Source organism: Musa acuminata, chromosome BXJ1-3, assembly GCF_036884655.1.
Source record: "Musa acuminata AAA Group cultivar baxijiao chromosome BXJ1-3, Cavendish_Baxijiao_AAA, whole genome shotgun sequence".
NCBI classification, from domain to species: Eukaryota; Viridiplantae; Streptophyta; class Magnoliopsida; order Zingiberales; family Musaceae; genus Musa; species Musa acuminata.
In genome coordinates, this window is record NC_088329.1 from 32,908,822 (window position 1) to 32,936,516 (window position 27,695).

Consider the following 27,695-nt stretch of genomic DNA (forward strand, 5'->3'; position numbering starts at 1 on the left):
TTCTACTAGTTCGGTCGGAGAACTTCTCAACGGCGGCAGACAGGTTTTCTCCCTGTGACTGATGATCTCAGGTCGGAGAAGAAGCAGTGTGGTTTCCAAGGTGGAATCTGAGGCACGGTGGGTTGTCGACTTGTAGCGGTCTGCTTTGTTTTGGAGTGGTAAGGCTGACTTTGTTCAGTCTGAGAAGGATCAATACGATAAAAGATTTGTGGAAGCTGCTCTCTTGTGGTCCACAGGCTAATCTAGTGTTTCAGGTGGCCATGTCGGTCTCCATGCTCTTCCATTTGGTGCCTTCTCTTGTTAATCACATGATCATCATCATCATCATCATCATCACCATCAGCTTTTCTAGAAGAAGAAGAAGAAAAAGAATTGTGTCTCAATTTGGCCTTTGAAGCAGTCAAAAAAATTGTTCTTCCTTACTATCAAATTGCAGCGTTCTCCGGCCATTCTTGCACCAAAATCAGCCGATTAGAAGGTGGGATTCTGTCTCCTGATACATTGGATCTGATCTTTGAAACAGAGCATAACTCAGAAGCACAAGTGTTTTACTTACCTACAGTTCATCCGAAGGATTCATTTTAAGTCTCCCCACTATATAACCTTCCATGAGGAAAACTCTAGCTGTGGGGGACTTCGGAACATGGGGTGCTCTAAAAAGAGTTGTGTCTATAGCTCCCAGGGCACAGCATCCATGACCTGCCCAGCCACAAGAATGGAGCACCCACCACATATTGGCGTCACCACAGTGTCAGACTCTTATGATGCAACCGGTTAGCTATCATGCTCCCTGAGCACTACAAGCTACTGTGGAATGCAAGAAGAGGAGAGGACAACACACCATTAGGATCCATGCGACTCAATCCCTGTCGATTCTGTGCAACCCATAATGGATCTCAGGGAACAACGACAAACTTCTCTTTTGCTTTGGTGCTCCCAGCTGCAACTCCACAAACCTCACCACTGTACCAAAAGCTGACACGGCTGGGGCTAAAGCCTCTCTCATTCCAGTCCCCACGCACAGACTTTCTTAATATATGCGCACAAGCTGTTCATACTCTGACCACCCAACCCCATCCCATCCCTCTAGGTTTCCCATTTTTGAGAGATGCCTTGTTTTGTTCTTCTTCAAGCTGGCTCGGCATGTCGATTGCAGTTGCTTGCAGAGAACAAGTGAAACTACTCTTTGTATGTTTCGGATGTTACGAACATAGAGGCTTGAGAATGTATCTGAAGGGAGGCATTTCTTCTTCTCTGGGAGAGCTATGAGAGGTCTGAAATTGCCAGTGTTTGTTAGTTTAAGGAAGAAGGTAAAGAGGGTCGTAGCTCTCTTTGCAGTACATTCCCATTCGACTGATCTGTCCTTCTTTCCTAAGAGCATAGTGCATGTCCCCCACATTACTTTATCTAGAGAGAGAGAGAGAGAGAGAGACTCACCGTTTTCAGGAGTGTTGTTAGCCTGTGAAGGAGCTTGCAATTGTGATGATACTTGGGAATTTTGTGGCTGCTTCCCTTCTTCTTCTTCTTCCTCTTCTTCTTCATTGTGTGGGCTCACTTCGAGACACGCCTAGATTGGTCCAAAGCCGCAGGAACGGCCAGCCGCCGAATCCTCTACAGGTATGCCATGGTAGTAATCTACTTTTGTTTCAGCAACGCAAGAGATACAAAGAAAGCTAACCTTCTCTTAGCCGTTGATGGTTCATCTCCTTACTGGACTCATAAAACCACTCGAGATCATCCCATCCTGAGACTCACATGATTGTGCAGCTGACACCCGAACTCTCAACCCAGATCACTGTTCATGCATTCCTGCTCTGGGTTTCGGTTGGCTTCCTGATGCCGGTTGGCATTATCATCATCAGAGTGTCCCACCGAGTCCACTGCATCACAAAGCTCAAGGCTCTGTTCTACGCCCATGTCATCGTTCAGGTCAGCAAATTCTTTCTTCTACATGCTGAATTCCCGACACAGCTACCAGCAGCCGTAAGTATTAAAACGTCGATAATACGAACCGACAGACCGTGGCGATTCTGCTTGCAACTGCTGCCGCGGTTCTATCGGTAATCAACTTCGAGAACTCCTTCAGCAACACCCATCAGAGGTTAGGAGCAGCACTGTACGCACTCATTTGGATTCAACCAGTGGTTGCCTTTCTCAGGCCTCACAGGTATGGCATGCAATTGAGGACTGTTCTTGCTCCACGTGCAAGCTTGGGAGACTCCGACCCAAATCCATCCTGCTGTATTCGTCTCAGGGGAACGAAGCTTAGGGGGGTGTGGTACCTGCTGCACTGGTTGCTCGGGACTGGAGTCTGCGTGCTGGGCGTCGCCAACGTCTACATCGGTCTGCACACGTACCGAGAGAGAAGCTCGAGAAGTGTGAGCCTGTGGGCGTCTCTACTCACGGCGGCGGTGTCGATCGTTGCCGTCGTCTATCTCTTGCAAGACAAATGGGAGTATCTGATGAAGCAAGCAAGGGTGGGAGATGAGCAGGTCACACCATCTCCTCTCGGTGGCAGCCACAAGGAGTCAGAAATGGTGTCGTAGATTTTGCTTCCTTCTCTAAAATTTAGGATGCCTTTAGATCCTTTTAATTGAAATCTACTCTAGATTGTAAACCAAGTCCTCTATATATATATATATATATATATATATATATATATATATATATATATATATATAGTGAGAATGATGTGCACCTCATAGATCATAACCAAGTTGGCAGATCTCCAAGCCAAACTCTGCAAACCGTTCTCATCTTCAAACAATCTTTTTCTTGTTCTTTGAAAGTTAAGGAGAGGAGAACAAAAAACAATAACAATTATTTGAGGTTTCCTCTGACTTTTTACTCTTCCTGCAGAATCAATTATGGATGCCATGCTTCTTTTACAAGCAGAAGTGAGAGATACCAAAAGCAGGAAGGTGAATTAGTAGTGGAATTACAGCTGCAAAGACGATAGTAGGACAAAGGCATCAGAGTATCATATAACAACATCAGGTCAAAAAGAAGGATACAATTGAGCACCACAAGCGCATTTATTGCCGTGGACCTCTCTGATTATGTACAGTTGACTCTGGAGAATCTACTGTTCATCGTCCCCCTATCATTGGATAGGCAGTTTTGCCATACCTTGGAAACATTTCATTCGGCCTTCCCAACTCAGTGATAGATGGCTTAGGCCCAAGAACAACCAGTGTAAGCTTGAATTGTTATCCTTTGCTCGCTAACTGACAGCAGGGTGAATGGAATTGTTGCTGTTTATGCTGCGAGAGTGCACCAGCATACTTCTTATATTGGGCTTGCTTTCAGACCCTGCAATGGCAAGTGCAAAGATTTTGAGGTATTCCAAAGTTAAATATGAGCAATTGACACTTTGCTCAATAGAAGAAAGAAACCTTACTTTTGGTATTTCAGATTTCAGAATACACTAGATTAACTCAAAATAGGGTGTTAAGGAGAAAAAAAAAAAAGAAAAAGGAAAAGAGTGGCTGACCACAAATATGAAAAGAAAATGAATTATTTTGACTGCCATCAACATTAGATGCCATGCTAAAAGTTGCAACCAAGTCTAGTTTGTGTGTCATAACTTAGATGCATGGCAAGTAATTGTACATCTAACCATGTGAGGCTACCCAATTTTAGGAGTTTTCATCATAGTTAGATTTCGTCATCTTTATTGAGGTGAAAAATGTAGGGGATCCCCATGGCAAACAACAAAAGATAGTCACAGCTAACTCAAATTAGTGAAAAATTCAGATCAAAAGTAAAAGCAAAAACAAAAAGAATAAATAGAAAAGGCCCATACGATTTTGAATGCACCTTATTCTGTGAGGTTGTTACCGTAGCCCTCCATTGTGGATTTTGAGTAGTTCTTTCACTGATAAAATTTACGACCGTAGGCCGTGCTGGTCTATGACTATCAGCCACAAGCCGAGGAGGCATTTCTCTCATAACCCACAAGACAAATCCGGATGGTACTGATGAACCTGAGAATACTTGTGTAAGGTGAGCTTTTCAGGATTAGTATGACTAGACAAAAGCAGATAAGCAGATGGAACTTGCAAGATGCTAGAGTTCAACAAGGTAATCAGCCTAGCTTCCACAAACCTTTTGACAAAATCATGCATGCACACTAGTCTGCTTGAAAGATATGAATCGTATGTCACAAAAAGGACACGTGTAATACATGTGCTTGTTTAACTACTAATTTAATTTTGTATGTAAATCATAAACATTCAGGCATACCTATAAAATAATACAGAAATATAAGAACTGAACTGCTTATGTGGTCTGATTGTGCTGAATGCCAATAAAAAAGCACCTCCAGCTGCAAAGAAACATGGAAATCTTAAGATGTAACTTGAGTTCACTCGATGTTGCACAAAAACTGTAAGTCAGCAAGAAGCAGCAACATACAGGAATATTAGTAACAAGAGCTAGCACAGCAGATGATGTGAAACATGTAACAGAGACAGCAGCCAAACTTGCAACCTGCACATGACACCAAATCAGGGAAATTCTCAGCAACTCACAAAGAATGCAACAACTAGTACAATCTAAGCACAAAACAAAAACTTACTGCAAAACGGCAATGTTATGAAAGTATTGAAGCTCAGTGAAATATGTTTTGACAAATCAATTTTTGTTGGAATTATCATTTTATATTTTCCTTTTTGGAATCTAGAAAAGATGAAAATTAACTTAATACCAAGACAAATCTAGAGACAAGTGGGCTCACCGACATGCATACCGAAGACATAGGAAACAAATGAGAAACCACCATCAAGCAATCTCTTGAGATGTAATACAAGCTAAGCAAAGAAACTACATATATCATGTTGTCATTCAATATCTTTGCAAGGCCAACCAATTAAAATCTAAGTACTTTTGCTAGAGAAATTTGATTCCCAGAATGTGTCTATGACATTTGATGCTAAAGGATGAAGCAATTCTGTCATCTAAATTCATTATTCAAAGATATAAAAAACAAATTACCATTAGCCATAAAGGAGTCAAAGAACTCGATAAACATAAACCAAGCAAATGTACTCAATATTTATTTTTTATAACATATATACCTTCCACATTTCATTTGAAGCCATTTCAGATCGTACTTTCCTCATTTTTGAGAACAACAGCACCCCTCAACATGATTAAGAAACAAAAAAGGTAATTCAGACTTTAAGGGCTACAATTAACAGAATGTAAAGCATTGTAGTAATGAAGAGAAAACCTAAATCTATAACAGGACAATATACCTTTCAATGAAAAAGATTTTGACATATTATTTGCCATTGACATCATTATACAAGATGGCTTGCACTACACTCATTATAAACAAGAAGTATAAACCAAAACCAGAGTGTAGAGAATAAGTTTGTTCATAAATAAAATTTTAGTGACTGTAAACACAAATGGCTAAGCTGAACTACCAAACTGTGCGATTGCAAGTAATAACAGGGTTCATGAAGGTACTCTTCTGGCAAGTCATATCCACTGTCCACAAATGGTTGACATGTATAACTGATCTTATTTGATTAATGTCTAGCAGATGCTCTGATAGAATCCCAGAGGAATTCTATGTAGATTGATCTTTGAGGAGGATCAACCCTTGGAATGCTATAAGGGTTCCACCCTCCTAGAAGTCGGTCAAATGGCTGCAATTATCGATAAATCTTGTTCCCAAAGAGATGGAGCCTACATGCTTATATAGGGCTCCAAACCCTAGCCCTAGGGGCTATTTCCTAAGTGAGTTATCCCTTTTGCCCTCAACCCTAGTCGACCGGCCCAATAAAGAGGGGGCGGTGGCTAGGAAGCCCAAAGGCGCAAATATAAACCCTAGCCACTCTCCTTTATAGGATAGAGACGACTAGGTGGGGTTTATTACAATCTCACAGGGTTTTTATTAGCTGCTTCTTGGTTGAGTAGGACCCAACCCTACTAGGGTCCTATCAAGCCCGTCCTCTCAAAATCAGTCTTGTCCTCAAGGCTGAGGTTCCATGAACTCAGGGAACCGGGTCTTCAGCTCCTTATATGATTCGCATGTGGCATCTTCGAGTAGTAAATTATTCCAATGCACTAGTACTTCAGTAGAGGGACGTCGACGACGCATCATGATTCTACGATCGAGGATGGCTTGTGGTTGGGCTTGAATATCTCCATCATCAGTGGTGTTGGGCAGTTGGATCTGGGGTGACTCGTGTTCTCCCAACTTGGGCTTCAAGCATGACACGTGGAAGACAAGGTGAATTTTGGCATCCTCAGGCAATTTAAGTTTGTACGCCACGGCTCCAATATGCTCTATGATTTGATAGGGCTCATAAAAACGTGGGGATAGCTTCGTAGAGGCACGTGTGTTGATGGAGAGCTACTTGTATGGCTGTAGGCGAAGATAGACCCAATCTCCTACTGAAAACTCTCTTTCGTTTCGTCGTGTATCGGCTTGCTGCTTTATTCTAGCTTGAGCGGTAGAGAGATTATCCTTTAGCAGCTGTAGGAGTTTGTCCCTGTGAATTAAATCTTGGTCGACCTGATCTACCTTGGCTGAGCCAATTACATACTTTGGAATCACAGGGGTCGGCCGACCATACAGTGCTTCATATGGGGCACATTTTGTAGATGAATAATATGTAGTATTATACCACCATTCTGTCACGGACAAACTTCTAAACAAGGTGTTTGATGTAATGCTTATATCTGTCCGTGTCTATTGGCATGTTCATGCCTTGTACAGCATGTAAAGGGGCGGTCGAAGGCTTAATAGTCCCATTTTAGTTGGGTTGGTGGCCTCTTTAGGCTTGTAAATAAAGGTTGTGTCATGTGGACACGTGCGAGAGCTTTTCGGTCTGTAATGGACCATTTTACCCTTTGTTGTGCCACTGTTCAGAGCTTGTAAAGTCTGTTTGTAATTTGCATTGTCTATGAAGTGTTTTTCGGACATGTTTGCTTGTGGATCCCGATTGAGGCGTTCTCTTTAACCCGTTCTCTCTTTTGTTGGTCCTAAGGGACAATGGGAGGCTTCGGGGAGGCTGACCTTTGCGGACGGACGCACGAGGGTGCCGCACGACTTAGGCAAAACCAGCTAAGTCCGTGTCATATGGTATCAGAGCGGGACAAGCACTCATAAAAACACTTGACATGCAAACGTGGGGGACCTAGCGGGGCTGCGTTGAGGGCAGTCAGCACACGCGCGACCGTTTGAGGGAAAACGGGCATGGAGATGTAGGGAAAAGAGTCGCTCAAAGGAGCGGGCATCTGAGATTGGCATTCAGAGGAATGGCCAACCCTTCGCGCAAGAGGCACCATGAGAACAGGCAAGCTTGGAAGAATTTGGAGCGCACAAAGGTTGGGATGGCTGAGTTTGAGCTACGGCTCAACGTTGACAACTATACTTGATGGTGCTCTAGGCAAGCGAGGCGCTTGGCAAGAATGAGACCATGCAAGGTGGAATGAGTTGTTCAACGACCAAAAGAGTTATGCAAAGCTCACAGAGGTGAGGGAAATTGCTAACTCGAAGAATTCGGTACTCATGCATGGGCTTGTATGCGGACGATGGAATGTTCGTGGCCATCCCAAGGCGGTCGAGACTCGGCGCCATGGAGCATTGAAACTTTCTCTTCGGCATGCGAAGGCTACGTCCGGAGGAGGCTGAAGTGTGCAACGAGTTCAGCATGTTGCTAGGCCTTGAGGGGTGCAGCGGTGGCTGTATTGACGTGGAGGCGCAATCTAGCAAGTGCATTTGCAAGAGGCAGAATAATGCACAGTTTGTTCAACAGATCGGAGTAGTCCAAGGGGATGGTGATCTCCGAAACGAAGAGAGATGTTGCTCCAATGGGACAGTAATCCAGGAGGGATAAGTCTCGGCTCTCCAGAGGGAGAATCATGTGAGACGGACTTCACATGTTGAGGAGGAAGTACCTCACAAACAACAACTCCACGAAGCTCAATGGACCAAGCAAGTAGCGAGGAGTTGTCGCATGATCTCGCTCGAGAGAATGCATTGGTGGATGCATTGCGAGATCAAGTGGGGGAGCGACCTAAAGCAACTTAAATGAAGGCACACTTGGAGTCGATGTAGAGATCGGACTCAAGGGAGGGCTGACCGGTGGAATGGTGGGCGCGAGGGCCACTATCGACTCAATGCAAAAACGAGGAGCGGAGCAACTTGGGTGTAACTTGGCGAAGTACCCAAGCCACATGAAGGGAGCCAGCAAAGAAGTTGGAACATGGAGCAGAGGCACAGTGCTTTCCTTAGACAGAGGTCAAGGACATGAACTCTTGTAGAGGCAAGAGCAGGATCATGTTGTTCCATGAGTCCTTCATTCTGACGGAGTGGACTCATCTTGCATGGTGCCAAAGATGAAGGGAGCTTCTGGGCACATGCACCTTATCTCGGAAAAGCATTTGAAGGAGGAACTAAGGCGACTCAATTTGCGGAGGCGAAGTTGGGTACAGAAGGCCTTAGCACGGGGCAAGAGGACGCAGAGGCGGGTACTCTTGAAGAATATGCCACAGTGTTGCCATTCGAGTTGCTATGAAGGAAGCAGTGCGCAGCGGAGATTGTGCTGGTAGGGGCAGAGGCCCAGGATCCAGACAATGGTGCACGGATTATAGTGAAGTCGGTGGACTTCGGGAGCTACTAGGCGACGGACTGTTCTAGAGCGGTGCTTCATCTAGGTGTGACCCAAGAGTGGGTGGATGAAGGTCGATTGCCAAAGGAGCGAACAAAATCGAAGGTGGAGGAGACCCTGCGATATATTGGCAGAGGCCACATATGGAGGGTTCATAATTCGAGTTTATTCCACAAGGATCAGAATGCAATGGAGATGTCACCAGGAGGCGACATGGTGCAGCGGATCGTGGTGGAACAGTTCGTGGCAATGCGATACACACGACTGAGTCCCGGGAGGGACTGGATCATATGGAGGTATGATCGGGAGCTACTAGGAGCTCCACTTCGGTGAACAACACGACGGCAAGAAGGGCTATGGATTCAAGGAGTGAAGGCCATGGTACCGCAAAGGCGGGTCTTCCGTGCGTGCATCGAATTTTGCATCGGATGAAAACCTTGGCCATCAGCATATGGGGGCTGGGTTCCACCAAGGGAAAAGTTCGAATGCAAGTACCAGTGAGTTCCATGGGAGGAACTTGATCATGCAGAGGTATGATCGAAGCAGCTGGAGAGTTGGACTGCTCCAGAGCTCATATTCGCTTAAGGGAGCCCGGCAAGTCAGAGGACAAGGCCGAGTAAGCGAACGTTGCTACCAAGGAAGCTAAGGAGAACAGAATCGGTGCAAACCCTACAACGTGATGGCAGAGGCCATGCATGGGAGTGGCAGTCTGTCTTTCCATCGACCAAACGGACTGCTTGGAGAACACAGAGGTGTTGAAGCAGGGGGTCGAAAGGGGCGAGGAAGCGACGATGAGTCCAGAGGGACTTAGCTACCCAAAATCAAGCATCAGTCAGAATAGAGGTGGACTCAGAGGAGTGCCACGGAGACATATCTACTGATCATGAAGAAAAGGGATGCAGATGCGAGGAGACGGATAGTAGGGCCATGGGCATGGCAGCGCCATGGTACCGCAGAGGCGGGACTTTCGTGAAAGTCATCGATCCCTTGCTCTCACGGAGGGAGAGCGCTTGGTCGTGAAAGGGGCCGAGGAGGTGGAGCATGCAGAGGCAATCTCCAAGTACCGAGACAAGGCTGAAGGGCAGAGGCCAAGAAACTTCGTAAGACCGGTGTCAACAAGTTTCTCATCAAGATAGCCGTAAGTGGAGGACTTCGGGTCATGCAAGAGTGCACGACCAAGGAACGAAGCAGGCAGTACGCGGTGCTGTACCTTTGCTACTCAGTGGAGTAGGCGGCAGGGTTGATGGAGAAGACGGTACAATCCCAGAGGCGACCTCATCTATCAGAGAATTACTCCAAGTTGGGGTGAAAACTTCCTGCATTCCAGAAATTCAATGGCATTGAGAAGGTGAATCACAGTAGCTAACTCAACGCAAGGAGTGCAAACACTTCAAGTACTTCAGAAGTGTGAGCAAAGAGCAGGCGAAGGCCAGTAACCAGCTCGATGCATAAAGTACAACCTCGAGGAGGCGGGCGAAGTCAAGTAACATTTGCCTTCTCAACTCTTAAGAGGATGGGCGAAACCGAGTACCCCAATTCTCACCAGCAGAGGAGCTCTGCACAAGTTCAAAGACCCTTCGAAGATAATGGAAGACAATAGTTGTCAAATCCTCACCAACGGTGATCAGTGCTACTGAGAGTAGATTGTCCGCCTCATTTCCCAACGAAATGCCAACCGAAAGCGGAAGTGATGCGAACCTACTTGGATGTGACAACTAACTGAAAGAAGAGTCAATGAGGAGATGTTGTGGAGGAAGGACCCAAAACTTCAGAAGTTTGCGAGGCGATGCTCGTTAAAGCTCCAACAAGCATCCACCCAGTTCAAGCAGCATGTGGAATTTTTAAGAGACTGGCGCAGTAAGGATGGTCTTTTCCTTCATTTGGTGGATCCGCAGGAATCAACGAGGATCAACACAACTCAGCCAACCCCACACCTGAGTCAGAGTCATTGGCGAGTTGAAGCAGCATGGCGGATCAAAGGTTCGACTACTCAAAAACAGCAGCGGAGAGCAGCTGGGAGCCAGGAGGCGCATTGTAGCTAGAGCAGAAGATTGAAGACTCGGTAAAGGCGAAGAGTTGCAGTGTTCACAAAGGCTTCGACGAGGACGTCGAAGGGATAAGTGGGGGAGAATGTCACGGACAAACTTCTAAACAAGGTGTTTGATGTAATGCTTATATCTGTCCGTGTCTATTGGCATGTTCATGCCTTGTACAGCATGTAAAGGGGCGGCCGAAGGCTTAATAGTCCCATTTTAGTTGGGTTGGTGGCCTCTTTAGGCTTGTAAATAAAGGTTGTGTCATGTGGACACGTGCGAGAGCTTTTTGGTCTGTAATGGACCATTTTACCCTTTGTTGTGCCACTGTTCAGAGCTTGTAAAGTCTGTTTGTAATTTGCATTGTCTATGAAGTGTTTTTCGGACATGTTTGCTTGTGGATCCCGATTGAGGCGTTCTCTTTAACCCGTTCTCTCTTTTGTTGGTCCTAAGGGACAATAGGAGGCTTCGGGGAGGCTGACCTTTGCGGACGGACGCGCGAGGGTACCGCACGACTTAGGCAAAACCAGCTAAGTCCGTGTCAATTCGGCCCAGGGAAGCCATTTCGCCCACTCCTTTGGTCGGTCAATAGTGAAACACCGAAGGTACGTCTCTAAACACCTGTTCACCACCTCTGTTTGGCCGTCAGTTTGTGGATGATATGTTGTGCTCATCTTGAGTTTGGTGCATTGTAACTGAAATAACTCGGTCCAAAATTTACTGGTGAAGATCCTGTCACGATGACTTATAATGGACCTTGGCATCCCATGCAGTTTAACAATATTTTCTATGAAAATTTAAGCAATACTAGCAGCAGTGTAGGGATATCGCACAGCACAAAAATGAGCATATTTTCATAAGTCGATCAACCACCACGAGGATTATGTTTTTACCTTTGGAAGATGGCAGCCCTTCGATAAAGTCCATGGATATGTCAGTCCACATCGAGTCCAGTATGGATAGTGGTAATAGCTTCCCTGGACTCGCCACTGTTTCACCCTTTTGCTGTTGACATACATCATATTGTGCCACATAATCAAAAATAATTTTTTTCATCCCTTTCCAATAAAAATTTTGCTTCACTCTTTTGTAGGTTCTTAGAAATCCGAAGTGCCCTACTGAAGATGTGGAGTGTATTTCATACAGGATGATTTTGATGCAAGGGGAGTCGGGTACAAGCACAATGCAACCTTTGTAGCGTAGATCCCTCGAATCTCAAGTGCAGTGGGCGATCCTTCTTCCATTCCTCCCTAATGTCCTCGAAGAAGCCAGTGGTAGGAAGGAAGATAGCTAAAAATTCAGCTTGCTTAGGTAGCCGTGAGAGTGCATCTGCAATAACGTTTTCTTTCCCTTTTTTGTAAATAATTTCATAATAGGTACTTGAGGTTTGGTTACCCATTTTTGCTGAGTGCATCTGCATAATATGATTTCAAATTAAATCCTAGAAGTTTGGTTACCCATTTTTGCTGCTCAGGAGATGATATCTTCTGCTCCAAAAGGTACTTGAAGCTTCTATGGTCGGTTTTAATTTGAAATTACCGACAGATCAGGTAGGGTCTCCACCTCGTTACTGCGTCCACAAAGGCGAGCATCTCCTTATCATATATTGACATTTTTTATGGGAGAGAGACAACACCTTGTTGGTGTATGCAAGTGGTCGACCATCTTGCATGAGAACGGCTCCAATTCCGACTCCAGATACATCGGCCTCAATGATGAACGACCGGCTGAAATCTGATAGCGCTAGCACCGGCATCGTCGTCATGGCTGCCTTAAGTTTGTCGAAGGCAGCGGAGGCTTTGTCCAACCATTGGAAGTCGTCATTTTTCAGTGGAGAAGTGAAGGGTGCACTAATCTTCTCATAGTCGTTCATAATTTTCGATAGTAACCCGTTATTCCAAAGAACCTGCATAGTAATTTCACGTTTGTAGGTTTCGGACAGCCCTGCATTGCTTCAATTTTTGTTGGGTCTACCGCTACTTCTGATGTTATGTGCCCAAGGCAAGGTTCGCCGTACCGTACCGTACCGGCGTTTCGACCCGGGCTCGGTACCGGTACGGTACGGTATACCGCTCGGTACACCCAGGTGTACCGAGCACTGTAGCAGTGCTACAGTGCTACAGTGCACTGCTACAGTGCTCGGTACGGGCGGACCGGTACAGGGCGGTCCACGTACCGCTAGCCTGTCGGACCGGTACGTACCGCCCGTACCGGGCGGTACAGTCCGGTACGGCAAACCTTGGCCCAAGGTACTCTAATTTTTGCTGGAGAAAGCTGCACTTTGATTGCTTAACAAAAAGAGTATTCTCCCGAAGGATCGTCAAAACAACCCGTAAATGCTGAAAGTGAGTCTCAAGAGAAGGGTTGTAAATGAGAATATCATCGAAAAATACCAACACGAATTTGCGATGAAAGCTTCGAAAAATATCATTCATGAGACTTTGGGAAGTTGAAGGAGCATTAGTGACTCCAAAAGACATTACCAAGAATTCATAATGGTTGTTATGTATGCGGAATGCAATTTTGGAATGTCGTCTTCATATACCCGAATTTGATGGTAACCGGATCGGAGATCCAACTTCGTGAAGACTCGAGCTCCTTTTAACTCATCAAGAAGCTCATCCACAGTATTAGGTACTTGTCCTTGATGGTGATGTCATTTAAAGCTTGGTAGTCGATGCACATCCACCAAGTTACGTCCTTCTTACGTACAAGTAGCACCGGTGAGGCATAGGGGCTGCAACTTGGGCGAATCACCCCTGTTTCGAGCATCTCCTTTATAATATTTTCAATTTCATCCTTCTTGAGGTGAGGATAATAGTACGACCGAGTGTTTGCTGGTGGTTTGCCCGGAAGAATTGGAATCTGATGGTCATGTTGCCGAGTAGGAGGAAGACCGTGAGATTCAACAAAAATGTCAACAAATTCAGCAAGCAATTGACCGAGATTTTGATCTTCAATTTATATTTTCTTCCCCTCTAGTTGTTACTGGAGATGCATCAAAATGTCACCATTTACCTTGTGTAAAACTTTCTCCATTCGTTGGGTCGAAACGGTGGTTACGTTCCTTCCGCGCTTCCCGCATAGGATGATCTGTTTGCCTTTGCAGTATAATTTCATAATTAATTTGGAAAAGTTCCAAGAGACGTCACCTATCGTTGTCAATCATTCTATGCCAAGCACGACCTCATAATCATCAATTGGTAGGAGGAAGAAGTCAACGACAATTTCTTGGTCTTATAGTAATAGTTTCACCAGCGGGCAAATTTGGTCGCACTTTAAGATTCTGCCGTCGACGACCTTTACGTCGAACTTGTTGCAACCTTCGATGTGGAGCGTCATCTGAGCCGCAACCTTACTGTTTAGGAAGTTATTAGTGCTGCCCGTGTCGATGAGAACAGTGATCGGTTATTGTTTGAGAAGGCCTCCAACTTTCATCGTTTGCGAGTTTGAGTAGCCAACTAGCGTGTGTACCATAAAGTCGATCGGTTGTGGCTCTTCTTACGCATCTTCTTCTTTATGTTCAAGGCTCTCTTCTGGATGTTCAATGACCTCTTCTTCTACTGGTTCAATCACAAGTAGTCTCCCTTTTTTACAGCGATGCTCACAGCTCCACGGCTCGTCGCAATGCCAACATAACCCCTTCGCAGATCGCTCCCGAAGCTCTTCTCTTGTCAACTTTTTTGGTGCAGGGGCTCGGCTGGCAATAGGGGGGGCTGAGGGCTTCGGTATTGCTGGTCGGGGAGTGACCCTAGTCCTCCGGGTTATATGGTTCAATCACTCATCTTGAAATCGTGCAAAAGAGATGGCTGCCATAAGCGTGTACGGTTGTCGCGCTTTAACTTCTCCCTGGATCTCCGGCTTTAAGCCCTAAATAAAGGTCCCCAATAGTTGTTTTTCAGACCAATCACGAGTTTGATTAGATAACCTTTCAAACTTGGTTTGGTACTCCTGAATGGTGAAGGTTTGTCGGATCTTTACTAGTTGTCCGTCAATGTTCTCGTAATCGGTTGGTCCGAAGCGGATCAGCAGTCCTTCTTTGAATTGTCGCCATAAAAGGACTCAATGAGTGTGTTCAAACCAGTCAAACCATTATATGGCATCCCCTTCAAGATGTATAGCCGCAATTTCCACCATAGATGTGTCCATGGTTTTGTGATACTGAAAATATCGTTCCGCGCACGAGATCCAACCAATTGGGTCTCCTTCTTCCCATCTAGGGAAGTCCACCCTTATGCGTGGATAGTAAGGATCGATCACAGAGCCTCCCCTCTCCTGGAAGTCATATCTTCGGTCAGAGCTCGCTCCTTGATGTGATTTCTTCAGGCTCGGTGGTTGGCCCAAACTGAGTTCGGTAAAGAGAGTCTGAATCTTATCCTTCATTCACGTCTCGAAGGCTTCGAATTTAGCATTGATTGCCTCCTCATATGTCATATTATACGCCTCCAAATTTGTAACGTTATGATCTCTCTTTTGTTGTCGGGTTAGAGGCATGTATCAGTTGAGAGAAGTGGTGGCCGAAAGGGTTGGTGGATTGGTGTATGTAAGAGTAGAATTATCATCAAAGAAACAATGGTTTCACGACGAAATTTCCAGCTAAAATTGAGAGATTTGAGGAGGGAATTTAACAGCAAAATTTCAATTTAGATAACAACAATGATGACAAATTTGATCAAGAAGATTTTGGCAGTATAACAGCAAGGATTTGCAACGGTTTGCAACGAAAATTTGCAGCAATACAAGAACGTTTGCAACGAAGTTGCGATAGCAAAATTCTTGTCGAAAAATTCCAACGATTTGCAACGAAAATTTGCAACAATACAAGAACGTTTTAGAGATGAATTCCTCAATAGATTACTCTTAGATGGAAGCCAAGACGATCTATGAAGTATATAAGAAATTTCGTTCAAAAAGGATAGTAAATAGATCGGTTAAAGGCAACAATATGCGGCTAAAATTTCCTACAGCAATCCTTCGTTCGCAAAGATGATAACTTTTACGACGAAAGGAATTCGCAGCACGGGATAGATAAAAAGACTTCTTGGTATTTTGAATGAAAAATTACAGCAACAAAAGGTATTGGTAATAGGAGAATAACACATCTCTGATGCAATTGGAGGTGACGACAGTAGATTGATTTGATCTACAGCAGAAGATGACGATGGAGATGGCGACATCGAGAGCAATTGTGGGAATTGCTTGGCTGGTGGTGGGCGGCAGGGTTGGCAGCAAAAGCAGCAAGTTCGCTGCTCTGATACCAGATAATAGAACCCCAGAGGAATTATATGTAGATTGATCTTTGAGGGGGATCAACCCTTGAAACGCTATAGGGGTTCCACCCTCCTAGAAGTCAGCCAAATGGCTGCAATTATAGATAGATCTTGTTCCCAAAGAGTTGGAGGCTACATGCTTATATAGGGCTCCAAACCCTAGATCTAGGAGCTGCTTCCTAAGTGAGTTACCCCTTTTACCCTCAATCCTAGTCGACCGGCCCAGTAAAAAGAGGGCGGTAACTAGGAAGCCCAAAGGCCCAAAATAAACCCTATCCACTCTTCTTTATAGGATAGAGGTAGCTAAGTGGGGTTTATTACAATCTCACAGGTTTTTTATTAGCTGCTTCTTGGTTGAGTAGGACCCAACCCTACTAGGGTACTATCATGCTCTCCTTTAAAAACTTGTCACACGTACAATGTGTGACATTGTAATAATATATGAAGAATTTGCTCAAGTCAAGTGCACATACCCCTGCACTTTGTGCCATCTGAAACAATCTGTCACTAGACAGATTTATCACTTTCTTTAACAAGATAAATTATAATTAAAATTGCCTAATTACGAGGTGGTGACATCCAGAAGATGTGGCTGTCAACAGAAACAGCTGGCATCACTCGGTGTTTGGCCAGAGAGACTACACAGATTTTCCACTTTCTTGACCAGGATAAATTTCAAAATAACAAGCCCACCTTGTATCTTACAGGATAACTGCACCCAAATAATCTGACCACTCATGACTGATTCCAGCTTAGAAATTTGTCAGAAACTAAGGCATTACTATTAGGGCCAGGAAAACATTCAATTTTACTTCAGTTCATAGGTCCCAATTTACAGGCCAATATTGTAAAGATTAATATAATGAATGCAATTTTCAGTTCTGTCCAGTGAAAGAAATCCAGCATTGGAGATGTTTTGTTTGCTAGAAATCGATAGGAAAAGATGAGTACAACTTAGGTCTATCATTTTCTGCTATGGTGAACTTTCTCACTAAGACATTAAACATGATGAATCTAGACACATCCTTGGACTCTAAACCTTTTTCCTAGTAGAACTCCAAAAAAAATTGTCACTTTACAACTTTTTCTAACTACAACTTCTCTAACGATGAAATAAAAAATCAGAACAAAATACCAAAAGCTTAGAAAAATGACTTGGATCTGTTCAACTTGCCACTACTCAACATAGGCTTGAGTCACTCAAACCCTTTGAGTTGAATTGCATAAAAAAACTATATTTATCTTCACAATTTAGTAATCTTTAAAAGAAAGTTTTAGCAAGCTAATTTACTATACAGGTGACAAGCATGTACCTTGAGTTTGGATCTCATTTATGTTCTGGATGATGAAGAATGCAACTATAGGCACCATTCCCTCTAACTGTTTTCTTATTAGTAATGTTGATAATGCTTTACGGCTTTGTTGTTATTGGTGATGGCATAGATAATGGATGCAGCTCATACATATACATGAGATGTGTTTCGTAACTTTCGAGATATTAAAAGAGCCTGGTCTAACCTAATTGGTTAAACTAGTCAATAGTTAACATATCAAACGATGCTTACCATAGCATGCTAAAGCACCACCTAGTAGGAGTATAGCTACAGAAAAGATATCCAAAGAAACCTGCAAATGAAAAACAGAAAAAAAAAATTATTTTATATATTTCCATGTAAAGCAAACTCAAGAGGGACTGGAAATTCATCAGATCATGCTGGTGAACAGCATTAAACTTAACAAACTAGTGAGAACTATAATATGAATAAGAGAAATGAAAATAGTAGGTTGTGTTGGCACTTCTTTTCCATTCATGTACCAAGTTATCAGACACAATGTCGAATGAGATATCCAATCCATCTACTCAAGATTGAGCATAACTTGTTGAAATTTCTTGTGGACCTTTCAGGATACATTATCAGTGCTAAGATATTTTAAATTTAGACACAAACCCAAAGACTTATATAGTTATATGTATATTCATAGACATGAACATACAAAAACTGTGTTTACTATGATATACACATATATATGAAGCAGGGACACAGGCCATGCAACAAGGACACATGACCTATCCAAAGGTTACGCTAGATCATAAGTCTGGTAAAAGATACATCCATGCCTACCAAGACCACATCTAGCTAATCGAGGGGCATTCACATAGCCCACGGAGCCGGATCTACATTCAACATAGAAAGTGCAAGTGTCATACTGCACGTACTATTGTGCAAACTGGGGAACTACACTAGATACTCTTACTTGAGGCAGAACATATCTCCCAGCTAACCTAAACTTGGTGATCCAATTTCCACTTAATTGAGTACTTGTGGTATGGTAAGAAGTAAAATCTACCCTCCAAGAGGATACAAAGAATGATCAAGTACAACAAAACAAAGAAAGTTCTCCAGCAAAGCATAAAGCACATCTCCCATTAGTAGTTAATGCTCCAAAAAGTATCTCATAAAGCACATCTCCTATTAGTAGATAGAAGTATCTCAGAAAATAGATCAAGCAAAGATGGTTGAGGGTCCTTAAGATATCAGTCAACTATGCAAATCACATGAGAGGAGCAATGAATGCTCTTAATCCTTGGTGAGCTCAGACCCCAGATATTGACATATTGCAGAATTTGTCCTATCTTCAATGCACCCAAATTTCCTCACAGAAAAAAACTTCAAATTTTATTAGGTCTGCCCATAGCAGATATATTTCAAATGAGGCAAAGAAGAGATCAACTCAAAGCTTGTTACAAACACAGTTTTCAGAGAGAAGCTAATTCTCTTTGATAAGCCAGTTTCCACACGCTCCACGCTCTAGTGCATAAGGTCAGGAAAAGTTGGTACAATAAACAGTATGTTTTTGGCAACTAGGTTTTTAATTTATTCCGGGTATTTTGAGAGTAGGATCCCAGATGTAGTTGACGTTATGCCTAGCATTAACTGTTGTTCGACAAAATAATTGAATTTAACTAATGACAGCTGAAAGTCCCAAATTATCCTTATTTTGGTGGCATATTAATCATGAGATATGAAGACAAGGTGATAAGAAAAGATAATAACAATTGGAGATAACTCGAGATAGTTGGATTTGGTCCAAAAATTAAGCGACAAAGAATGTCCGAAAAGTCGGTAAAGCCAATTACATACCCTAGCCACAAGAGAAGAATCGATAGGAGTTTTTCCTCTACCAATCCATATCAGGATGGAAAAAGAAATCACCGAAACAAATGTCAGGACAATCACCTGCAAAAATAAGGTGTGACATCCATTTATTTCGTTAGTGTGATATTATGTTATCAAACTTCAGAATGTTTCAGAAGAAAAACCAGAATATTTCCAAGGAATCTATAAAATTTACTCCAATAAACATGTGAAGATATGATTAGTTGGCATGCCCAACATTCAATTACCAAGATTACAAACTTTTGTCGACTTCCAATATGAATGGTTCGAGGAAAGCAACATTTCATATGGCCATCAACATGTGGTGAACCTTGTTTGCTCTTTGACTTTTCCAATAAAGCTTCATTATATCCATGTTCATCATCATCTTCTTCATCATCGTTTGCCTGATGGCATAGGTCAATCCTGTAAAAGCAATTTTTCAAAAACACTTACCAAACTATAAGCTTACAGATTCTCCTTTTTTACTTTTTACAAGAATGCAAACATAGTTTACAAATGGACTTCCTATGAGTTCCTCCAAACCTAGACGAAGCTTACAGTTGGACTTTATGTAAGTTGCTCCATGGTATAATTTTTAGAAGGCAGCTAAAACATGGGTAGCCAAGGTCTAAAAATGTATAGCTGACACTACTTAAATAGATTTTTGTGGATTATATCCTTAAAACAATTTTTAATTAAATTCATTAGTAGACAGATACAACTAGCATTTCACAGGAAGACTGTAAAAATTTAGGAAACATTAGACAGATCCAAGGGCCATATATTAATGTACTTAACAAGGTATATCTTATGTGGGTAAAATAAATTAACGAAAAAAAATATTTTTTACTTTGTATACAGCCTAAATCAATACCATTTGCCATACAACAAATGCATAAATCAATAAAAAAGATCAGTTGGGATAAGAAATTCTATATCAAAAAAATGCAAACTTCCATAAGAAATCAGAAGTTTTGTTAGCTAATTCTTTTGGTTAGAGAACTTATGTGATTGGCATCACCTTTCAAAAGGGTGTAAATTACAGTTTGCTACAAACAAATTAAGATGAGCAGTATACATGTGACAGCTGAGACATTGAGATTCTAGAGAAATCAGCATTTTGTGTCAACCAGGATATGATGGCTATGAAACATGGACTCTGACATGATACTGATACAATAGGACATGAAATTATAGATATCTAATATGGTGAAATTTGAAAAAAGGAAAGAAATTGTTAAGGCACAGATATGACAATGAAATGTACTTTAAATAAATAGATTGTGTTTCTGACCATCATAGACAATTCCTAGAAGTCAAGGAATACACAATAATATGATATGGAATTATAGATATCTAATATGGTGAAATTTGAGAAAAAGAAAGAAAATGTTAAGACATGGATATGACAATGTGAAATGTACTTTAAATCAAGGTCTGCCGTACCGAACCGTACCGCCCGGTACGGGCGGTACATACCGGTCCGACAGGTTGTCGGTACGTGGACAGCCTGTTACTGGTCCGAGTGCACTGTAGTACTGTAGCAGTGCACTGTATCAGTATACTGTACCGTACCGATACCGAACCCAGGTAGAAATACCAGTACGGTACGGTATTGCGAACCTTGCTTTAAATAAATATAATGTGTTTCTGACCAGCATAGACAATTCCTATAAGTCAAAGAATACACGATAATAAAACATGAAGAACAACAACAAGCAGTTTGTGTGCATTTCTAATAACATAATGTTCTAAAATAAGGTGATTTAACTTATTAAAAACTAAGACAAATTCATCAATATGTTTTTGATGACTATCGTCTGATGCTCAACAAAAATAACTTCATCAAATCAATATATTGGTAAAAAATGCATCTTTAAACATCAAAAAAGGTTCTACCAATTAACACATACAAAGTATGCCACAAGTAGAATCTTTAAGCACTATTTTAAATCAAATATTTCAGGAACTTGTGAAATGCCTTAGTTATATCTCAGAAACAAAGAAGATAAGTTACTCACCAGAAAGACACAAGCAGAAGGAAAGCAGCTAGAAACAGAATCTGAGGACAAGCTGCAAAATAGTTTTTAACTTTTAACCAATTTAAATACTAGCATCAGAGTTGAATGTACAGTAGAATTTGAAGAAGCAAACTGAAGTAACTTTGATTAAAATTGTGCTTACCCATGAGGATAAACCCACAGCCATGTGACCAACACTGCCATCCTTCACAAGTAGCAACAATAGTAAAAATAAAGTACACCAAGTAGCCTGCCATATGATTAACATATATCATTTAAGTGTGGCAAAATGAATCATTTTAATGAATAGCTGACAAAATATATTAGAACAAATAAAATAATAATATACTGGAACTATCATATGAAAATTATCAGAAGCTCTATAACATGTAGCAGAATAAGCAGGAGAACTTCAAATAGCAGGAAAAACACTTTTCATGGAAATAACCTTCACGCTCGAGACAATGGTTTGACTTCACACTTCAACAAAAAATGCATGCTGAGGTCTTTTACAAGTTGAAAGAAAATGACAAGGAATCATTTGGATTAAGACCTGTGGACAAAAAAAAAGCTGCTAGGTAATAAAGGTGCATATTAAGTGGACCAGCTTATGTGGCCACCATTTAGTTATGATGGCACAATTATCTTCCATTTGAACAAAAGGAATCTCAGTTTGGTACCAATACTGGTCGGTGGCCAAACTATCACACTGGCTAGACCACTACAACTAGAGGGGGAGAGAGAGAGAGAGAGAGAGAGAGAGAGAGAGAGAGAAGAGGAGGAGGAGGTATAAGAGAAGGCTCAACAAATGGAGCCTGGGAGGAGTGGAGCAGTATTAACAGAAGACAATGAAAAGGAAGAGAGGAAAAATGTAGGATACAGCAGGTACCAATACCAGATGATAGACTTACCACCAAATACAACTCAATACATATCAACTCACCATTTGATGAGCTCATTCCAGTAAGCTGACTGCACAATAAGCTTGTTTATGGATCAGACTGAGTCAAATTGTTTGGTCTGCATACTACTCAACTATCAGATCAGTAAAATCAGGTTTTAAAATCTTGATCCACATATCTTAAAGTGTTATTGTTGATATAAATTCTTCTTAACATGACAAAAGATTGTGCTAGAGTTCATTCTTCTTAACATAACAAAAGATTGTGCTAGAGTTCATACTATTGTTGATATAAATTCTTCTTACCAAAGAAAATTAAATGCTTCACTTCGCCAATTTTTTCCTGAACAACCTCAAATGGTCTTTTGATTTTAATTCAGTTTCACTTGACCATTGCTTGTAATAATTGGTGTTAGTTGCCGCCTAACACTATATTGGGCTTTAAGCTATGCTGCTACCATGTGTAAAGTAGTAAAACTTCTTCATAACATGATGTCTGCTCAAGAAAACTGTCATGTCTGGCAGGTGCAATCATCATTGATGCTAGCTTTTAATGGACCAAACAAGATACCCTAGATTATGGCTTTAATAGACGTCAGCTTATGCTGTGTCACTTTATATAACAAGCAAAATCCATGCATCAGCAAATTGTGGTACCATCTAGTTTACCCCATGAGAAATCATATTTGAAGAAAAACACAGACAGATATATTTCCAACACTAGATTTATCACTGAATGTCAATTTTGTAGTTGTAAACAATGTACAAAAGGGAAAAAAGTCAATTAGACAAGCATTAATTGGTCATAACTTATTTTATGCTAAATCTCAAAAGTTCATCCAAGACCACTATAAAAAGTGCCAACATCAAAGAATCAGATTATGACATGGTTTTGTAAGTGTTACTAAGTAACTGATGTTATGCATACTGTTAATAGGTTGCAGAATCTTAACATTGAACCTAGAATTTGTGGTGTTTGAACAATGAGATCATGAGATTAAAGTTGAACAACAGTCAAATTCAAGATTACTTAGCGCCATAAGTAGATACTGTTCATATTTTAGGTGTCTCACCGATGTTGGATGAACCAATCATGAGATGGAATATCTGCAAGAAATTAGACATTCACAGAACTAATCAATGGCACAATTAAACAGGCTGAAACAAATAGCATAGCAATATGAAATGGATTTTGTTCAAACAAATCAAGGTCAGCAGACCTATGATCTAGACATTAAAAAAGATCTGTTAAAAAAACCAGAATCAAATTATTCTAGTGTTGGTGTACAATACTGTATGATATTGTTTAAATATGATGGTACACATTCTTAAAACTTAAAAGTAAGAACTTAGCCCTTCATATTCTCGAGTAATTAATATTGGGAGAACAGGAGACTAGATCTATATCAATTGGCATAGGAAATGCAGGAGAAGTAAATTACTCTTCAGGAGGAGAAAAAGCTAAGCCTAGCCCCCAAGAAGAGCTTGCACCTTGTGCCAAAAGTCCTACTAAGTAGAGATTTTTTATGTGACATGCATTCTTATTCTAGGTACAGAAATAAGAGCAAATAGGTGATAGAACAATCACAAGATTTACATTATAGGCAGCAACATTTCATGTTGAAGTTCTTGCACATCTGGAATAGATGTAATCATGTAATTAATAAAGTGAAGAATCATTGTCCAGGGAAAAAAAATCCAACAGGATAGACACTGATTTAAGAAAATAACCTCCTTAAGCACACTTGGAGTAGTTGAAGGCCTCCGTATACTGCATGATGCAAAATTCAGGATAACTAAAATAGTCCTAGAAGGTTATAAATAACTCCCAGATCATGATATGTGGCAGGTGTAACTTATTTAGCATATAGAGTTTTGCTTTTAGAGAAAAAGATCTACTTGACATTCAAAGCTTAAATGGAATAGTCAAGGGTGATAACTTTTTTTTTCTGGAAAACTTGTTATTTGTAGATGATGAGTCATACAGATATAACTTAGAAGGTAAAAGTAGCAAGATGATAAAAAGGACCAAGGTAATCAAAGAGGATAGTAAATTTATCAGAGACAAACCGAGTCGTATATCATCTTGCTACAAAAGAATTGATATTTCTGTCCACTTTGAGACAAGCAGTCAAGCAAGGAGATTATGCTTTCCTTTCTTGCTTGATAACTACAATACACTAGTGACTACTTACCAGAAGTAATGGCTAAAAGCCTAATATATATCATTAACCAAGACAGAATGTTGATAGCTAATTCCATACAAGATATAACATTATGTAAAGCTGGGCCAAGATATGGATTCGACTAACAGAAAGCTTGTCTATGCATGACAAAGATGATAGGTTTTGCCTGAGAACCTCAGAAGCACGACAAAGATGACAGGTTTTGCCTGAGAACCTCAAAGAGGTGACTGTATATGATCCAGTAAGTACATACTGAAACATATTGCTTGAGTTTGCTAATCTCTATTTGGCTGTGCTCTACTTCCAATTTACCTAAGGTGGACAGTAAAATGGATCTTATAAAATCAAGTGGCTAAATAAGCTTCATGCTAAGAAAAGTTCTCCTGAAATCATGGTTTATTTAAAGCCTTATTTCACAACTGGTGAATAATGAAATATCAGAAAGGTGTGTGCAACCACCTGCATCACTGCATGAAGTAAGAACCAAACTAAAATTAAGCAGCAGCTAGACTGACTGACTGCACAGTAAATAATTTAAGCATCTCAAGGAAATATGACAAATACATAGGTTATATATTCATCGTTTGTATTTTAAAACTGATAATCAAAATAAGTATAAGAAATAATTAAAGCAGAACAAATAACATAATATTAAGATGCTACTTGCTGATGGATTTCATACTTAAACAAATAAAGAAGATAATGTATTTACACTGAACAACTCGAGGCTGTTTTCCGCATACCTTTTGGCGAGTCCAGCCAAGTTGTTGGTTGCGTAAGTGAATTCTCAACAACTGCCATTAAGAGAAAGCTAATCAATGTACAACATAACTCGATAAAAGTTGGTGTAAGAAGACTAAAATGAAAAAACATATGAAGACCCATACCCCAAAATCACATAGGAACATATTATTAGTTACAATCACCTCAAAGCTCACTAAGAGGAAAAACAGAGAGAAAAAAATACTGAAATAGGCTGGAGTTTAGCTGCAATCTCAGATAATGCACCACTCCAAGTTAACCATACAAGTAATGACAAAAACAAGCATTATCTTAACTATCTCCAGTTCCATAGATCCATAATTAAAATGGAAGAACCCCATCCTTTATGACTGCTAGCATTCAATTTTTTTCAATACAATAACTATAGGTCCTAGACACACACGTTTCTCAAATGGTCACCATGTATCCTACCACCATTTTTATAATGTGCTCTAACAATATATGGAAAAAAAGGGTAAATCAAACAAAAGGAAAAGAAAATTCCAAAACTTGTTATGGAACCTAGAGAAGATAAAATAAATTAAGCAAACTAAAACTGTTACAAGACCATTAGATACTACTACTTAACTCCTAGTTAGTTAATCATTAGGCATTCAGCAAAACATAATATCTAAAGATTTGAAATATGAAAGGACCACATTATAAATAAGAGCTAAATAGGTGCAAGATAAAATGAGCCAAAAAACTGGGAAGCAAGTGCAGGAGAAAAGTGAATTAATATCTCAAGGAAAAGATTAATAATATAAAGAAGCATTTAAGTATCAGTGACCTAACATGGAATAAAAATGGCTCTAGAACTTAATACGAAAGCCTTTGTCCCTTTAATGGTCTGCAACTCCACTTTCTGGTCACTTTGTCTTATTGCCCTTGCTTCCCATCTCATCATACCACCTCCCACACAGCCTAATCATCACCTTCATCACATCTTACTACCTAGATGACACATCAACTGCACTCTACAATCTCAGTCCTCTCACTCCAGTTCACTTCTCCTTGCACCACCTGACACCCTTTAGCTCTAATTACCATTTCCACCGTCATAAGCACCATCCACCACAATAAATCATATCTGCCCTTTCCTCCCCTCCCTTTCATGGAAAACCAGGTGCATAACAACCCATTGAAAACACACCTAGCATGAAGAAGAGTGGAATACCTCTCCAAATTTCTCCTCCTCTCTGTCTTCCTCTCCCCCATTTCTTCCCCTACAGTAGTATGCAATACAACTGGACTATGTGGTCAGGGTGCATGCACTGAAACGATGAGCCTATGCTATCGGTGAGCGATAGGGGTGCATGTTGTTAGGCTCAACTAATTTTTCGAAGAATTTTCAGAACTAATCATTGAGTCAGTTTACAAATCATGAAGCATAACAAATGAAACCACAAAGGAAGAAAAAGAAACCCAAAATGTGTTTAGTTTCATTATTCTTGTTAAAAAAATTACTATATAAATTAATATGATATAAGTTATATTATTATCATAATGATAAAAAAGATACTATATTATGTTAATATTTTTATATATCAAAAAGATGATTGAGCAATATTATATGAAGCATTTGAATTTATAAAGTAAAATTTATTTTGAAGATCAAATTGAAAAACTTGAATAATACATCAAGTTCACATAGTTCTAAAACTAAATAATTTTAAGAATTGCAAAGCGCCGAAAATTATAATTTTAATAAGACGGAATATCTTTAGCTACCAACAGATAATATAAGCTACAACGTATGGTTCTCGACCTATTATGGGCCCTTCAAGAATCAAGTCTACCGAGAATGGCGATGTCCACAAATGTCTTGATGTCTTAGAATGATGCCCATTTGGTCTATTGAACCATAACAAATTTATGACTGCAAACACAGCCCGCAATGCGTAAGAAAAGATAATTGTAATTGGCACTGCATATACCCAAGATTCCCAATCGATGCAAGATAAAGAACACCAGCGAGTCACATCAAGGATTCCATAAAGGAAATAGCTGGTCATTTGGAAATAGAGCGAGTTCTTTAAGCAAACAGCGAGCGCAGAAATGAGGGAAACGAACTCCAGGACCAAGGGGGATCAACCTGCAAGAAAGCGACGACCGCCAGGGCCCCGTCGACGACCGCCAGGGCGGCATCTGCCGCCACGACTTCGGTCGGCAGGCACCTGTGCCCCGCCCCACCCTCGGTCCGCATCCCCCTCGCCCGCTCCGGAAACGGATCGGTAGGGAAGATTTTTGCTCCCTCAACCTTATTACCCAGATTCAAGAACTATCGCCGACTAGGGTTTGCACAGAGAGAGAGAGAGAGAGAGATTTGCCGGCGTCAAAACACAAGGTGGGGGAAGAAGGTGGCTGATGGAGGAGGAGAGCTATTGTCGTCGTCGGATGCGCTCAACGGCAATGCCATCGAAGCAATTTATGTTTTACTAGTTCTTCGATCTCGTACCTCTAACGTAGTTGGAAGTTTAAGTGGGTCCGAGTCTGTGGCCACGATGAGGCGTCAAGAGTTGCTCGAAGAAACGCGGGTAAGTCGTTGGGCGTGTTTCTTGGCGAAGGCTTTGGCCCCTTGACCCACCACAACGACAGCTGTCGGACGAGAAAACCGCTCCTGTCTCACGTGACGCGGCGCAGTTCTGCTTCCTTCGCGGTGTTCTTTGGGTTCCTCTCACAGCCCTCTCCAAACGACGCCCTCCTCGTGACTCACCCGACTCGACTGGAG

The 27,695-nt window shown here is 41.4% G+C and overlaps 2 protein-coding genes across 6 annotated transcripts; one reads left to right on the forward strand and one right to left on the reverse strand.

The window, feature by feature from the left end:
• Positions 1–2,999, forward strand: LOC103974355 (cytochrome b561 domain-containing protein At2g30890-like). 5 transcript variants are annotated; one of them, XM_018821810.2, is made up of 5 exons: positions 1–1,617; positions 1,792–1,929; positions 2,019–2,167; positions 2,255–2,527; positions 2,860–2,999. In XM_018821810.2, the coding sequence occupies exons 1-5, from the start codon at positions 1,483–1,485 to the stop codon at positions 2,957–2,959; spliced, it is 795 nt and encodes a 264-aa protein (XP_018677355.2). In that variant the 5' UTR covers positions 1–1,482; the 3' UTR covers positions 2,960–2,999. The 5 variants fall into 5 exon arrangements, with proteins under 5 accessions (XP_018677355.2, XP_009387436.2, XP_009387437.2 ...); XM_009389161.3 differs by having other exon boundaries at positions 2–1,617; positions 1,768–1,929; XM_009389162.3 differs by having other exon boundaries at positions 2–1,617; positions 1,768–1,929; positions 2,255–2,537; positions 2,860–2,998.
• On the reverse strand, positions 2,960–27,386 carry LOC103974354 (tobamovirus multiplication protein 1). The gene is made up of 13 exons (XM_009389160.3): positions 27,060–27,386; positions 24,946–24,996; positions 23,090–23,123; positions 21,279–21,365; positions 21,116–21,167; positions 19,340–19,517; positions 19,077–19,172; positions 17,499–17,559; positions 5,079–5,143; positions 4,417–4,491; positions 4,246–4,327; positions 3,820–3,986; positions 2,960–3,312 (listed from the first exon to the last, which is right to left on the reverse strand). Exons 1-13 carry the CDS (start codon positions 27,168–27,170, stop codon positions 3,289–3,291), a joined length of 1,083 nt encoding a protein of 360 aa, XP_009387435.2. The 5' UTR covers positions 27,171–27,386; the 3' UTR covers positions 2,960–3,288.
• Between the last annotated feature and the right edge of the window lie 309 nt (positions 27,387–27,695).

Bases quoted from the DNA above. Each gene is read 5' to 3' on its own strand.
- LOC103974355 (XM_009389161.3), top strand. From the start codon at position 1,483: ATGATACTTGGGAATTTTGTGGCTGCTTCCCTTCTTCTTCTTCTTCCT. The intron at 1,618-1,767 runs GTATGCCATGGT...ATGATTGTGCAG, and splicing joins AGCCGCCGAATCCTCTACAG to CTGACACCCGAACTCTCAAC. The intron at 2,168-2,254 runs GTATGGCATGCA...TATTCGTCTCAG, and splicing joins GCCTTTCTCAGGCCTCACAG to GGGAACGAAGCTTAGGGGGG.
- LOC103974354 (XM_009389160.3), bottom strand. From the start codon at position 27,170: ATGCGGACCGAGGGTGGGGCGGGGCACAGGTGCCTGCCGACCGAAGTC. The intron at 19,173-19,339 runs GTAATTGAATGT...TTATTTTTGCAG, and splicing joins GACAAAAGTTTGTAATCTTG to GTGATTGTCCTGACATTTGT. The intron at 4,492-5,078 runs GTATATATGTTA...TGTCATGTGCAG, and splicing joins CTTCAAATGAAATGTGGAAG to GTTGCAAGTTTGGCTGCTGT.